Genomic DNA, 12,330 nt, shown 5'->3' with positions numbered 1-12,330 from the left:
AACAACTGATATGAGAAGATGAAGAGAAGATGAGTTTGATAGGCAGGGAGGAAGAAGAGTGGCCTGGTGAACCAGCCTGATCACTTAGATGAACGAGTCTGGTGAACAGCTATTAGGCTGGTTCTATGAGGCTAGAAAATAAGTGGATGGTCCAATAAGTTACACTGACCCTCTTCCGCAGGTTGTAGGTGAGCAGCAGGTTCCGTGAGAAGTGGTTAGAGAAGGCCGTGTAGAACTCCAGAACCTTCTGCAGGGCGTCTCGTTTGATGACGTGGAGGTCACAGTAGGTCAGGGCACGCACGTTGGCACACGCCTGGGCCAGGGTCACCTCCTTCCAGAACACATCCCCAAACACATCCCCCTTACCTGCAGAGAGAGAGAGAGAGAGAGAGAGAGAGAACCGATTAAGATATTACTTCTTAAATGTAACAGATTTTCCATCTGAGATTTACTTATGAATTACTTTTTTTAATACTTTAGAAAGATTTCCGAAATCTTTTTTTTTACCTGCAGAGAATGAGAGAAAGCAGCTAAAATACCCGGTTTACAACTGAGTATTTACCCATTTACTTCTGAGACATAACAATAGTTAGTTTATCCCAGTGACTATGCCGGAGATGTGAAGACGAACGTTTGCTCCCATAGTTAATGCCTAGGCTTTGGCTCAGCAGGATAACAAAGTGTTTTGGTTCGAACCCTGTCAGTCACAGCAACGAAAGCCTGTTTGAACCCATTAATCTTTTATTTATTTATTTTATTTATTTTACCTTTATTTAACCAGGTAGGCAAGTTGAGAACAAGTTCTCATTTACAATTGCGACCTGGCCAAGATAAAGCAAAGCAGTTCGACAGATACAACAACACAGAGTTACACATGGAGTAAAACAAACATACAGTCAATAATAAAGTATAAACAAGTCTATATACAATGTGAGCAAATGAGGTGAGAAGGGAGGTAAAGGCAAAAAAGGCCTTGGTGGCAAGGTAAATACAATATAGCAAGTAAAACACTGGAATGGTAGTTTTGCAATGGAAGAATGTGCAAAGTAGAAATAAAAATAATGGGGTGCAAAGGAGCAAAATAAATAAATAAATTAAATACAGTTGGGAAAGAGGTAGTTGATAGGGCTAAATTATAGGTGGGCTATGTACAGGTGCAGTAATCTGTGAGCTGCTCTGACAGTTGGTGCTTAAAGCTAGTGAGGGAGATAAGTGTTTCCAGTTTCAGAGATTTTTGTAGTTCGTTCCAGTCATTGGCAGCAGAGAACTGGAAAGAGAGGCGGCCAAAGAAAGAATTGGTTTTGGGGGTGACTAGAGAGATATACCTGCTGGAGCGTGTGCTACAGGTGGGAGATGCTATGGTGACCAGCGAGCTGAGATAAGGGGGGACTTTACCTAGCAGGGTCTTGTAGATGACATGGAGCCAGTGGGTTTGGCGACGAGTATGAAGCGAGGGCCAGCCAACGAGAGCGTACAGGTCGCAATGGTGGGTAGTATATGGGGCTTTGGTGACAAAACGGATTGCACTGTGATAGACTGCATCCAATTTGTTGAGTAGGGTATTGGAGGCTATTTTGTAAATTACATCGCCAAAGTCGAGGATTGGTAGGATGGTCAGTTTTACAAGGGTATGTTTGGCAGCATGAGTGAAGGATGCTTTGTTGCGAAATAGGAAGCCAATTCTAGATTTAACTTTGGATTGGAGATGTTTGATATGGGTCTGGAAGGAGAGTTTACAGTCTAACCAGACACCTAAGTATTTGTAGTTATCCACGTATTCTAAGTCAGAGCCGTCCAGTGTAGTGATGTTGGACAGGCGGGTAGGTGCAGGTAGCGATCGGTTGAAGAGCATGCATTTAGTTTTACTTGTATTTAAGAGCAATTGGAGGCCACGGAAGGAGAGTTGTATGGCATTGAAGCTTGCCTGGAGGGTTGTTAACACAGTGTCCAAAGAAGGGCCAGAAGTATACAGAATGGTGTCGTCTGCGTAGAGGTGGATCAGAGACTCACCAGCAGCAAGAGCGACCTCATTGATGTATACAGAGAAGAGAGTCGGTCCAAGAATTGAACCCTGTGGCACCCCCATAGAGACTGCCAGAGGTCCAGACAACAGACCCTCCGATTTGACACACTGAACTCTATCAGAGAAGTAGTTGGTGAACCAGGCGAGGCAATCATTTGAGAAACCAAGGCTGTTGAGTCTGCCGATGAGGATGTGGTGATTGACAGAGTCGAAAGCCTTGGCCAGATCAATGAATACGGCTGCACAGTAATGTTTCTTATCGATGGCGGTTAAGATATCGTTTAGGACCTTGAGCGTGGCTGAGGTGCACCCATGACCAGCTCTGAAACCAGATTGCATAGCAGAGAAGGTATGGTGAGATTCAAAATGGTCGGTAATCTGTTTGTTGACTTGGCTTTCGAAGACCTTAGAAAGGCATGGTAGGATAGATATAGGTCTGTAGCAGTTTGGGTCAAGAGTGTCCCCCCCTTTGAAGAGGGGGATGACCGCAGCTGCTTTCCAATCTTTGGGAATCTCAGACGACACGAAAGAGAGGTTGAACAGGCTAGTAATAGGGGTGGCAACAATTTCGGCAGATAATTTTAGAAAGAAAGGGTCCAGATTGTCTAGCCCGGCTGATTTGTAGGGGTCCAGATTTTGCAGCTCTTTCAGAACATCAGCTGAATGGATTTGGGAGAAGGAGAAATGGGGAAGGCTTGGGCGAGTTGCTGTTGGGGGTGCAGTGCTGTTGACAGGGGTAGGAGTAGCCAGGTGGAAAGCATGGCCAGCAGTAGAAAAATGCTTATTGAAATTTTCAATTATGGTGGATTTATCAGTGGTGACAGTGTTTCCTATCTTCAGTGCAGTGGGCAGCTGGGAGGAGGTGTTCTTATTCTCCATGGACTTTACAGTGTCCCAGAACTTTTTTGAGTTAGTGTTGCAAGAAGCAAATTTCTGCTTGAAAAAGCTAGCCTTGGCTTTTCTAACTGCCTGTGTATAATGGTTTCTAGCTTCCCTGAACAGCTGCATATCACGGGGGCTGTTCGATGCTAATGCAGAACGCCATAGGATGTTTTTGTGTTGGTTAAGGGCAGTCAGGTCTGGGGAGAACCAAGGGCTATATCTGTTCCTGGTTCTAAATTTCTTGAATGGGGCATGTTTATTTAAGATGGTTAGGAAGGCATTTTAAAAAAATATCCAGGCATCCTCTACTGACGGGATGAGGTCAATATCCTTCCAGGATTCCCCGGCCAGGTCGATTAGAAAGGCCTGCTCGCTGAAGTGTTTCAATCTTACTGGCTGAAATATAAAACGTGTTGATGTGAATCATTTCAATGTTCAGTGAATTGACAAAGCATTCACAGACACTATATACATTTGTTCTGATCATTGGGTCTGGCTTCTGAGAGGATCCTATTTGTGATTCTGTAAAATTGCATTTAAAATGGATGAGCTTATTAAAAAGAGAAGACATTTCACAACAATACCTAACAGTACAGCTGTCTATGAACTGACAATAATTGAAATGATTAAACTACAATATTAAAAAGGGTTTTGATATCTTTGTTGAATGATTGAAAGTGAACGGGAAAATGTTTGATGCTGTCACTGCAAAATATAACAAGATGATTCATTATATTACTTAATGATGTTTTCCTACTTGGAACTCACAAGATTTCATGCAATTGCACAAGACATGCATTCAATTTACACATTCACACGCACCAGACCTTGGTTCAAATACTATTTCAGGTATTTCAATTACTTTTCAACAATACATTTGAAAACAAGTATTCAGATAACCTTTATTTGAAAAAACAAGTAGTTGAATTTTGGAATGTATTTGGAAACACCCAAATACACAAAAAAGTATTTAAGTAACAAAATACCCAAATACACATGTATTTGAACCTAGTTCTGGCGCGCACACACACACACACACACACACACACACACACACACACACACACACGTCTTCTCGTAATCAAACACATAAAAATATTCTATATTCATTTGGGAAAAGAAACAGGAAATCTATCCCATCAGTCACTTTGCTAATCACCATACTGCAAAGAAATCCCAATAGAAGTTAATTGACTGAAAAACAGTCATTATGGTGTAGCGGATAATCTATGGTGATAGAATTATTCTTATTATTTAAGTCAGGATCATCTCCTACTCTCCAGAGAAGCTCTGACTAGCACAGCACAAAGTAAGAACGTAGCACAGTAACGCTCAGCACAGTACAGCACCGCTCAGATCAACACAACACAGCCCAGTATAACACAAGCTAGAACAAAACAGAACAGCACAACACAGCCCAGTATAACACAAGCTAGAACAAAACAGAACAGCACAACACAGCCCAGTATAACACAAGCTAGAACAAAACAGAACAGCACAACACAGAACACCAACCTGCTAGATTTTAGTTGATCTACTCATCTAGACTACTAATCTCTCCCTCCCTCACACACACACACACACACACACACACACACACACACACACACACACACACACACACACACACACACAGTGTATGCATCCAGAAATGAGAGCTGTTTATATCAGTCTCTTTGTAATTAAAGCTGACATTTACATTAGTCATTTAGCAGACACTCTTATCCAGAGCGACTTACAGTTAGTGCATTCATCATAGGATAGCTAAGTGAGACAACCACATATCACTGTCATAGTAAGTAAATGTTTCCTCAAGAAAGCTGCTTTACGGTACAGTTATTGGAAAGCTGCCAACATCCATCAAAAACACGGCCAACATCCATCAAATACATGGCCAACAACGGCCAACATCCATCAAAAACACGGCCAACATCCATCAAATACACGGCCAACATCCATCAAATACACGGCCAACATCCATCAAAAACACGGCCAACATCCATCAAAAACACGGCCAACATACATCAAAAACACGGCCAACATCCATCAAAAACACGGCCAACATCCATCAAAAACATGGCCAACATCCATCAAATACACGGCCAACATCCATCAAATACACGCTATCTGTCTCTTCCTAATTAAAGCGGACATCTGCCTCAGCCTTACGGTACAATGTTGAAAAGCTGGCAACATCCATCAAATACACGGCCAACAACGGCCAACATCCATCAAATACACGGCCAACATCCATCAAATACACGGCCAACAACCATCAAATACACTGCCAACAACCATCAAATACACGGCCAACATCCATCAAATACACGGCCAACAACCATCAAATACACGGCCAACAACCATCAAATACACGGCCAACATTGAATTACAAAGCGTACCTGGGTGTGTGTATGGCCCCATGCAAAACAGTATGATAGTAGTTTGAACTAACTCAGTGGCCTTGTGGCTAGAGTCTCTGCCCTGAGATCAGAAGATTGGGAGCTCGATTCCCGGCAGAGTTATACTAAAGACAGTAAAAATGGAACCTGATGCGTCTCTGCTTGGCACTCAGCATTAAGGAGATAGATTGGGGGTAGGGCCCAGCGGTAGACCAGCGTCCTGTCCAGGGGGGTACTTGTACATCACGCTGCCTCACGCTACAGAAACAGGAGATCCTGCTCCTATGAGTTGTTCTGGCTCACACAAGCCAAGGCTCCTTACTTACTTATAGTTTGTCGGTTGCTGGTAGTCAGTCCTAACAATGTAAATTCACACTCAAACTTTGGAACTAACAAATCTAACATATCATTTGCGATGGGTTTGGAGTTGATGAGTTTGTCAGCATAATCAGATTGGATTGAATAAAAAAACAAGGCTTTCATGTCTTACAGCCTAAAACAAACCAAGGCAGTGATAGAGAGGCAAAAATGGAACAGCAAAACAGCTAGAGTCAATTCTAGTAAAACTATCATTGTTCTCCGCAGCTGTGGAAATGTGAATCAACTGCATGGTCGTTCTAAAAAGATCTTGTGAAACATCACAGCAAAGTAGAAAAATATATGGTAAATAGAAATCCAATCTGGATGGTTTTAAGAGATAGATTGGAGGTTGAATTGTGCTGAAGGTTGGGACTAATAACAACTAGTAACAAGATTACTCATGTAAAACATACTGTGTCCGTAAAACGTACATAACTTCAGAACTTTTGTGAAAGAGCAAAGTTTGACAGATATTACAAATAGAAATCAAACCAGAATGACATCAGAAATAGATGGGAGAAGTTGAGGGTAGAGGAAGGACAGGAGTTAAAACAAACAAAATATAACTATTGTAAAATAGACTGTGTCCATAAAATGTATATAGTATGTATAAACTGGAAGTAGAAGCCTAAGCTTTGTTGTTATATTTATATATATATATATATATATATATATATATATATATATATATATATATATATATATATATATATATATATATATATATATATATATATATATATATATATGGGGGATTGGAATTGATGCAAACAATTACATTGATGGAAGCTACAACCTATCTACATTGATGGAAGCTACAACCTATCTGCAACATTAAAGCTGATCTACCCCCTTCTGACAAACCAAGAGCGAATGAGGTAACCAACTAGAGTTAATTAGTTAATAGAATGATCACGGTGCTACGTAGACCTACATTCAGCAGCTGGTGCAGCAATGATTCTGTATAGCAGCTGCCATTAGTTTAATGAGAATTTACAGCAGTAGCTAATTCATCACCCAGGGTTCAATCAACATGAACTAACCAGGTCAGCAACACAATAGAAAATAACCACAGCTACTGTTTGTTAGTAGGCCCAGGGAGATGGTGTTGCATTTTTACTGTTTACCATGTTTTATTATGTTGGTGTGTATGTTTGCCTGGCAATGTTGGCTGTTTGCCCAGCAACAGTCTATTGGGTCTGTATATGCACTCACACACATCCGCCGACACACACACACACACACACACACACACACACACACACACACCATGGAGAACAACCAAAACATAATACGAGAAATAACAAAGAATCCATCACTCAGATCAATAACAAGGTGTGATTTACAGCCACTCAACATTTAACTATGTAGCCTTCACTCTCCACTCCCACATTAACACCCTGGTAACGTCTCTACAGGGACTGTCTTTGGGATTAGACTATAGCTCCTTTCACACAAGGTAGCGATGAACACCACGGTACCGATGTGCACCGGCTCAACTTAAGCACTGGTCCATGGACAGCAACTCACTCAAAATAGCCGCAAACCATCCTATACAATAGACAGCAGCAAAGCACCCAAGATGGCCACCATGTAATCCTACATCGTCATACTGTATAATACACAACTACTCACCCAAGATGGCCACCATGTAATCCTACATCGTCATACTGTATAATACACAACTACTCACCCAAGATGGCCACCATGTAATCCTACATCGTCATACTGTATAATAGAAAACTACTCACCCAAGATGGCCACCATGTAATCCTACATCGTCATAATGTATAATAGAAAACTACTCACCCAAGATGGCCACCACCTCATCATCTTGGATGACCTCCAGGGATCCTGACACCACGAAACAGAGGCTGTCAACACTCTCCCCGGCATGGTAGATGAGGTCGCCAGGGGCACAGTGGATAGTCTGGAACTCCATGGCCAGGGCACGCAGGCACCCGTCACTGGCCAACCTGAATGCAGGGTGTTCTTTGAAGACTTTCCTGTTGAGGTGGACGCAGATATCTGCCCTCATGTCCTTAGGGCATATCTGCAATACCTGGGACAGGGAGAGCAGAGGGATAAGAGTTAAATAACCTAATTGTATCACCTTCCAAACTCATGGTCTTTGGTGAACCAGTAGTTTCTGACTGGCAGCCATGATAGCGTTTAGATATATTACTTGAAAATCTTTATTGTGAAATATTCTAAGGGTGTCGCAACAAGGCAACCAACCAAAAACAGATTGCTAATACTTACAATAATAGCAACAAAATTAAATCTTAGCTAGACTTTTAATCTTGTATTGAGTGATAATGCATTTAAAAGTACATTTCTTTTCTTACCAAGATAAATTATTTTTACCACATTGACAGATCGCTTGTCTTATTTTAACCTAAAAAAGACTTGATATAAGGTGGAATAAGATAAAACCCCCACTATTAAAATGATCATACTCCACTTCTATCAAGCCAATGCGGTAAGACAATTTATCTTGATAAGAAAAAGGTAATTTTAAGAGCATTATAACTCAATACAATATTTTTTAAAATCTAGCTAAGATTATATTTTTTGCAGTGCATCAACAACAACCACCATCATCATACAGTAATGGTGCACATTGGGCAAAAGTACAAGTTAGAGGGGCACAGAAAATACAACAGTACATCAATGTTAAAATCCTGTTATTTTAATCTTCTTTTTCTGTCTTAAAAAAGGGAAAAAAGGAAGTATAAGTGTATAGACTAACCCCAACAATGTTTTAAGCTTAGTGGTATGGGTTACGGTTAGTTAAGTATGTGAACAGAGCACACTAAGAATCACCCAGTTCTACCACTCAAACCAGCCTCGTCTCTACAGGCCTGGCTGGGATACTGTTGTTGTCACAGCAACAGCCACAGTTAAACACCTGGGAGGCTGAGGTGAGTCCATGTGTGATAGCAGAGAATCCTTAAAGGATTTTACCCTCCTTCGCTCATCCATTCTCTCTACGCTGTGGGAGAAATGTGCCTGGAAGCTTACATAGTGTTGCTTTCTACGGTCACTGAGGTAATCCCAAAGCATACAGCATAGGAATGTGTCTAAAAACTGTACTGAACTGCACATACTCACCCCAGCTATCAGCAACACACTGTATTTTATATTTTTATTTAACTAGGCAAGTCAGTTAAGAACAAATTCTTATTTACAATGACAGCCTACCCTGGCCAAACCTGGACGACGCTGGGTCAAATGGTTCACTTATTAGACACATTTCTTACATTGATTTCCTCACTGTTTTTTCTGTAAACTGCTCATAATTGGTTTAAAACCATGTCACATTCAGGCATTTAATTAATTGGAAACAAATTTCACATTGGTTAAAAATACCACCAGTTTGCTAATCAGCCAAAGTTTGTGTCATAACAGGGTCTTAACTGTCACTTGTCATAAACTAACACCAGCTGCCATGACTAATTATAATAATTAGTTAATATGACAGTTACAAAGCATTATCCATTAACTCAACACCAACACTCAACACCCTCCCCCACACTCCCACCCCAAGTGGACTGGTCAAGCACATCGAAACACAGAGCCACAATCACCACAATACAAAGGGGCCAGCTAGCTGCGGAAGCTACCATGCAGAACCAACCAACCAACCAACGCGGGGGGTGGGGGGGACAGCATGCAAGCCAAGGTAATGAATGTCAGGCTTACAGTTTGAGATACCTTTTCAGTATCTATGCCCCGGGACATGGACCAGGTGGAGGCGATGTAATCCATGACCCTCTCGCTCAGCCCCTTGGGCACCTGGTAGAGCTTGAGGAAGTCACGGACGCTGTTCAGCATCTCGTGGTAGCGGTTGGTGTTGGCGTACATCTGCTGGAAGATGGTGGTGACGTTACCGAAGATGGTGGCGTAAAGAAGGGCTGTGAAAAAAGAAAAAGAAAGACGAGGAGGGAGAAACATTGAGAACATTTAGAGAAGATTACCTTGCAAACCAAAATAGGTTGTGTGAAAGTTCCCAGAACAATCGTTAGGTCTCGGCAAATGTTCTCATAACACAAAAACTGTCCATTTTGTATAAAACATTCACCTGATGTTGCAAGAGCTAGAACTAGGGCTGAATCGTGACCACAGTAAAATTCCACGTGACAGTTGAGTCACCGTTTTCTCGTTTTATGCATGCTGGACATGCTTTGGTAGTACCCAATTTGATAACAACCATCAGGTCATAATGTCCTGGTACTTATGGCTCTATTGTCCCTCTAAACACTCTAACATGAAAGAATATGCAATCAAAAATCACATCAAACACTTATCCAAACAGGGGCCTATCCTACTTTTAAAACTCACCTCACTGTGACCAATTTGAAGAAAGAAGTTCAACAGCAGGTTGAAACAGTGTAAAACATGGTTGTTGTGGATGTTTCAACTCCTAACACAACAAAAAGGACAGTGCTTTATAATGGGATGATTCATTCAAAACACTCATATGCATATTATAGTTTACGCATAGGTTTATGAGCCCAAAAAAACAATGAAAATGATTGTGCCATTATACAGTGCATAGCCTACCGCATATTACGCATAGCATAAAAACATAAACTAAACTGATTTAAGATGTATTTGGTAAATAATTGGTCTAGCCTTTGAGTGGACTGTTTTACTATGCATACTGGGTGGGCTGGTTACCTTGTGCTACGCTCCAAAATGTCTATCCATGGGTCTGGGAGACAACGTAAAGCCCAAGGCGATGCTGTTGGTTAATTGATTGTGCATGGCGGCTTACAGTTATCCTACAATTGGTGCATTTGATTTTGAATAGCCTAGTAATAGGAACATTTTTACATTTTCAGAATTCATTGGGTGACACATTACTTTACCTATTGCCTTTTCAGAATATTTCACCGCGATGTTTCCAGCCCACTCCTTTATTCCTTTCTCGAGCGGGCAGACGGGCTGTCAACAGTTTTAGTGAAAGGTTTCGTTGCGAAAACCTGTTACTATCGATGTTCCCTAACAGATTTCACGTGGCCTCCATTCGCTATTCGACTGCATAAAGATGATATGCATGTCCCTGTTCCTGCCCATTTGATAAATGGTTATTCTAAATCGAAAGACAAGATTCAATTGAGAATAGTCCGATGGGTGAAAATATGATCAGTTGATGAGAGAACAGCTGTGGAGCCTGAGGCAAGGAACAGAGCGCAAGCTATTTTTCTACTTTCTCAAATCATCAATTGCCTATAGTTATACCATGCAGCCCTTGGAATGTATTATATATGTTTTGACTTCTAAGGTTTGTATCATTCACAACTAAAGTTGCCAAATAACTCTAAATCGAGTTTTAAATGACCACTTTTATGCTTGATATAGCCACTTCATATGCACACACGCTCCGGAATGGGAAAAATATCCTTGCTATTTTATTCAGCTCAGTTCAATTCTATTCGTATTACTATGAAATGATATAAAATAATTGCATGGAACTTAAGAATATATTGTCAGCTAAATGAACAAGCCTACAGCCTATGGTATGGAGCATAGCCAGATAACTAACAGTAGGCCAACTCATTCTGTTCTTCTGAAATACATGTTCTTCATATCATGTTTCTTTAAACCTGACTAACATGAATAATGGATGTATTGTGATGGTATATATTACATTTATTTATTATACTTTTATTGAAATGTAGACGTTCCAAAAGGTGCACATCAGCTGCTTGTATGCCTGGAGATGCTAAACGTGTTTATGTTCATTAACGGTCAATTACCTGAACCATGATACCAGTCTTTTGATTGACAATAACCAGACAAAATGTAATGACCGTCACAGCCCTACCTAGAACACATTTAGCCTGTTATTTAATGGTTCCCAGAATGTTTCATTGTGTTGTGGGTACAGTCTGGTGACAACATTGTGGGGACATCACAAAATATATGTTGTCAAAACACAAAAACTGTCCGGTTGCGTGGATGATTCTACAATGTTTCTTTGCTACTGGCGACAACAATGTCATACTATTTTTGACCAGATAGAATCAGATAGATGGGCTACAAATACAGAGGGGACCTGTTTTTCTCACATGGATGCTTTCTCCTGTGAGGTACATTCAGCCTCTTGCGAATTGAAGGAAAATAATTAAACACAGAGACAAAAAAACATAAAATAATTAGTACATTTCCTGGGGAAGCCTGGCTTCCCTTTGCATCCATGAATACACTCAAGTGCATTTTACCTTGTTTTGCCTGTCCTCAGGTACTTATAACAATTTAACAATATAACATTTTCTAAATGTTCTTGAAATTATTACCTAATATTACCACAACATGCTCAGCTGTAGCTCCTTAAAGCAGATTAGAATACATCCCCATTAATGTTTCTCTCCAGATTTAATGGCAATTCACATTTGAAGGTAATATAGAGACACATGGCATTTTCATTTCATTAATAGTACATTTGATCAGCATTTAAATAAAACAGATAACCATATTGTTTCCACCTCATATGTTGACAAAAGTGCACATGTGGGGTTTGAATCTCCAATGTCTGGTTCCCAAGCCAGGTATTTTATCCTCTTTGCCACCAGGCAACCCCTGAACATTTGCATAAGTGTTCAGACCCTTTACTCCGTACTTTGTTGAAGCACATTTGGCAAAGTTTACAGCCTCAAG

At 40.7% G+C, this 12,330-nt stretch overlaps 1 protein-coding gene across 5 annotated transcripts in view; it reads right to left on the bottom strand.

Annotated features, from left to right (window-relative positions):
* The window catches only part of LOC110530536 (potassium voltage-gated channel subfamily H member 1-like), a 93,536-nt gene that overhangs the window by 37,003 nt on the left and 44,203 nt on the right, over positions 1 to 12,330 (bottom strand). For 3 of the 5 annotated variants that reach the window (XM_036986897.1, XM_036986900.1, XM_036986899.1), the window contains 3 exons: positions 9,370 to 9,581; positions 7,474 to 7,726; positions 170 to 366 (listed from right to left, as the gene is read on the bottom strand). In XM_036986897.1, the coding sequence (XP_036842792.1) occupies positions 170 to 366; positions 7,474 to 7,726; positions 9,370 to 9,581 (662 nt within the window). The remainder of the gene's footprint in view (positions 1 to 169; positions 367 to 7,473; positions 7,727 to 9,369; positions 9,582 to 12,330) is intronic. The other 2 variants (XM_036986898.1, XM_021613755.2) reach the window with 1 other exon arrangement.

This window comes from Oncorhynchus mykiss, chromosome 1, assembly GCF_013265735.2.
Source record: "Oncorhynchus mykiss isolate Arlee chromosome 1, USDA_OmykA_1.1, whole genome shotgun sequence".
Lineage (NCBI taxonomy): Eukaryota > Metazoa > Chordata > Actinopteri > Salmoniformes > Salmonidae > Oncorhynchus > Oncorhynchus mykiss.
Note: the sequence above shows the minus strand (reverse complement) of the source record. Positions and strands in the feature narration are given on the sequence as shown.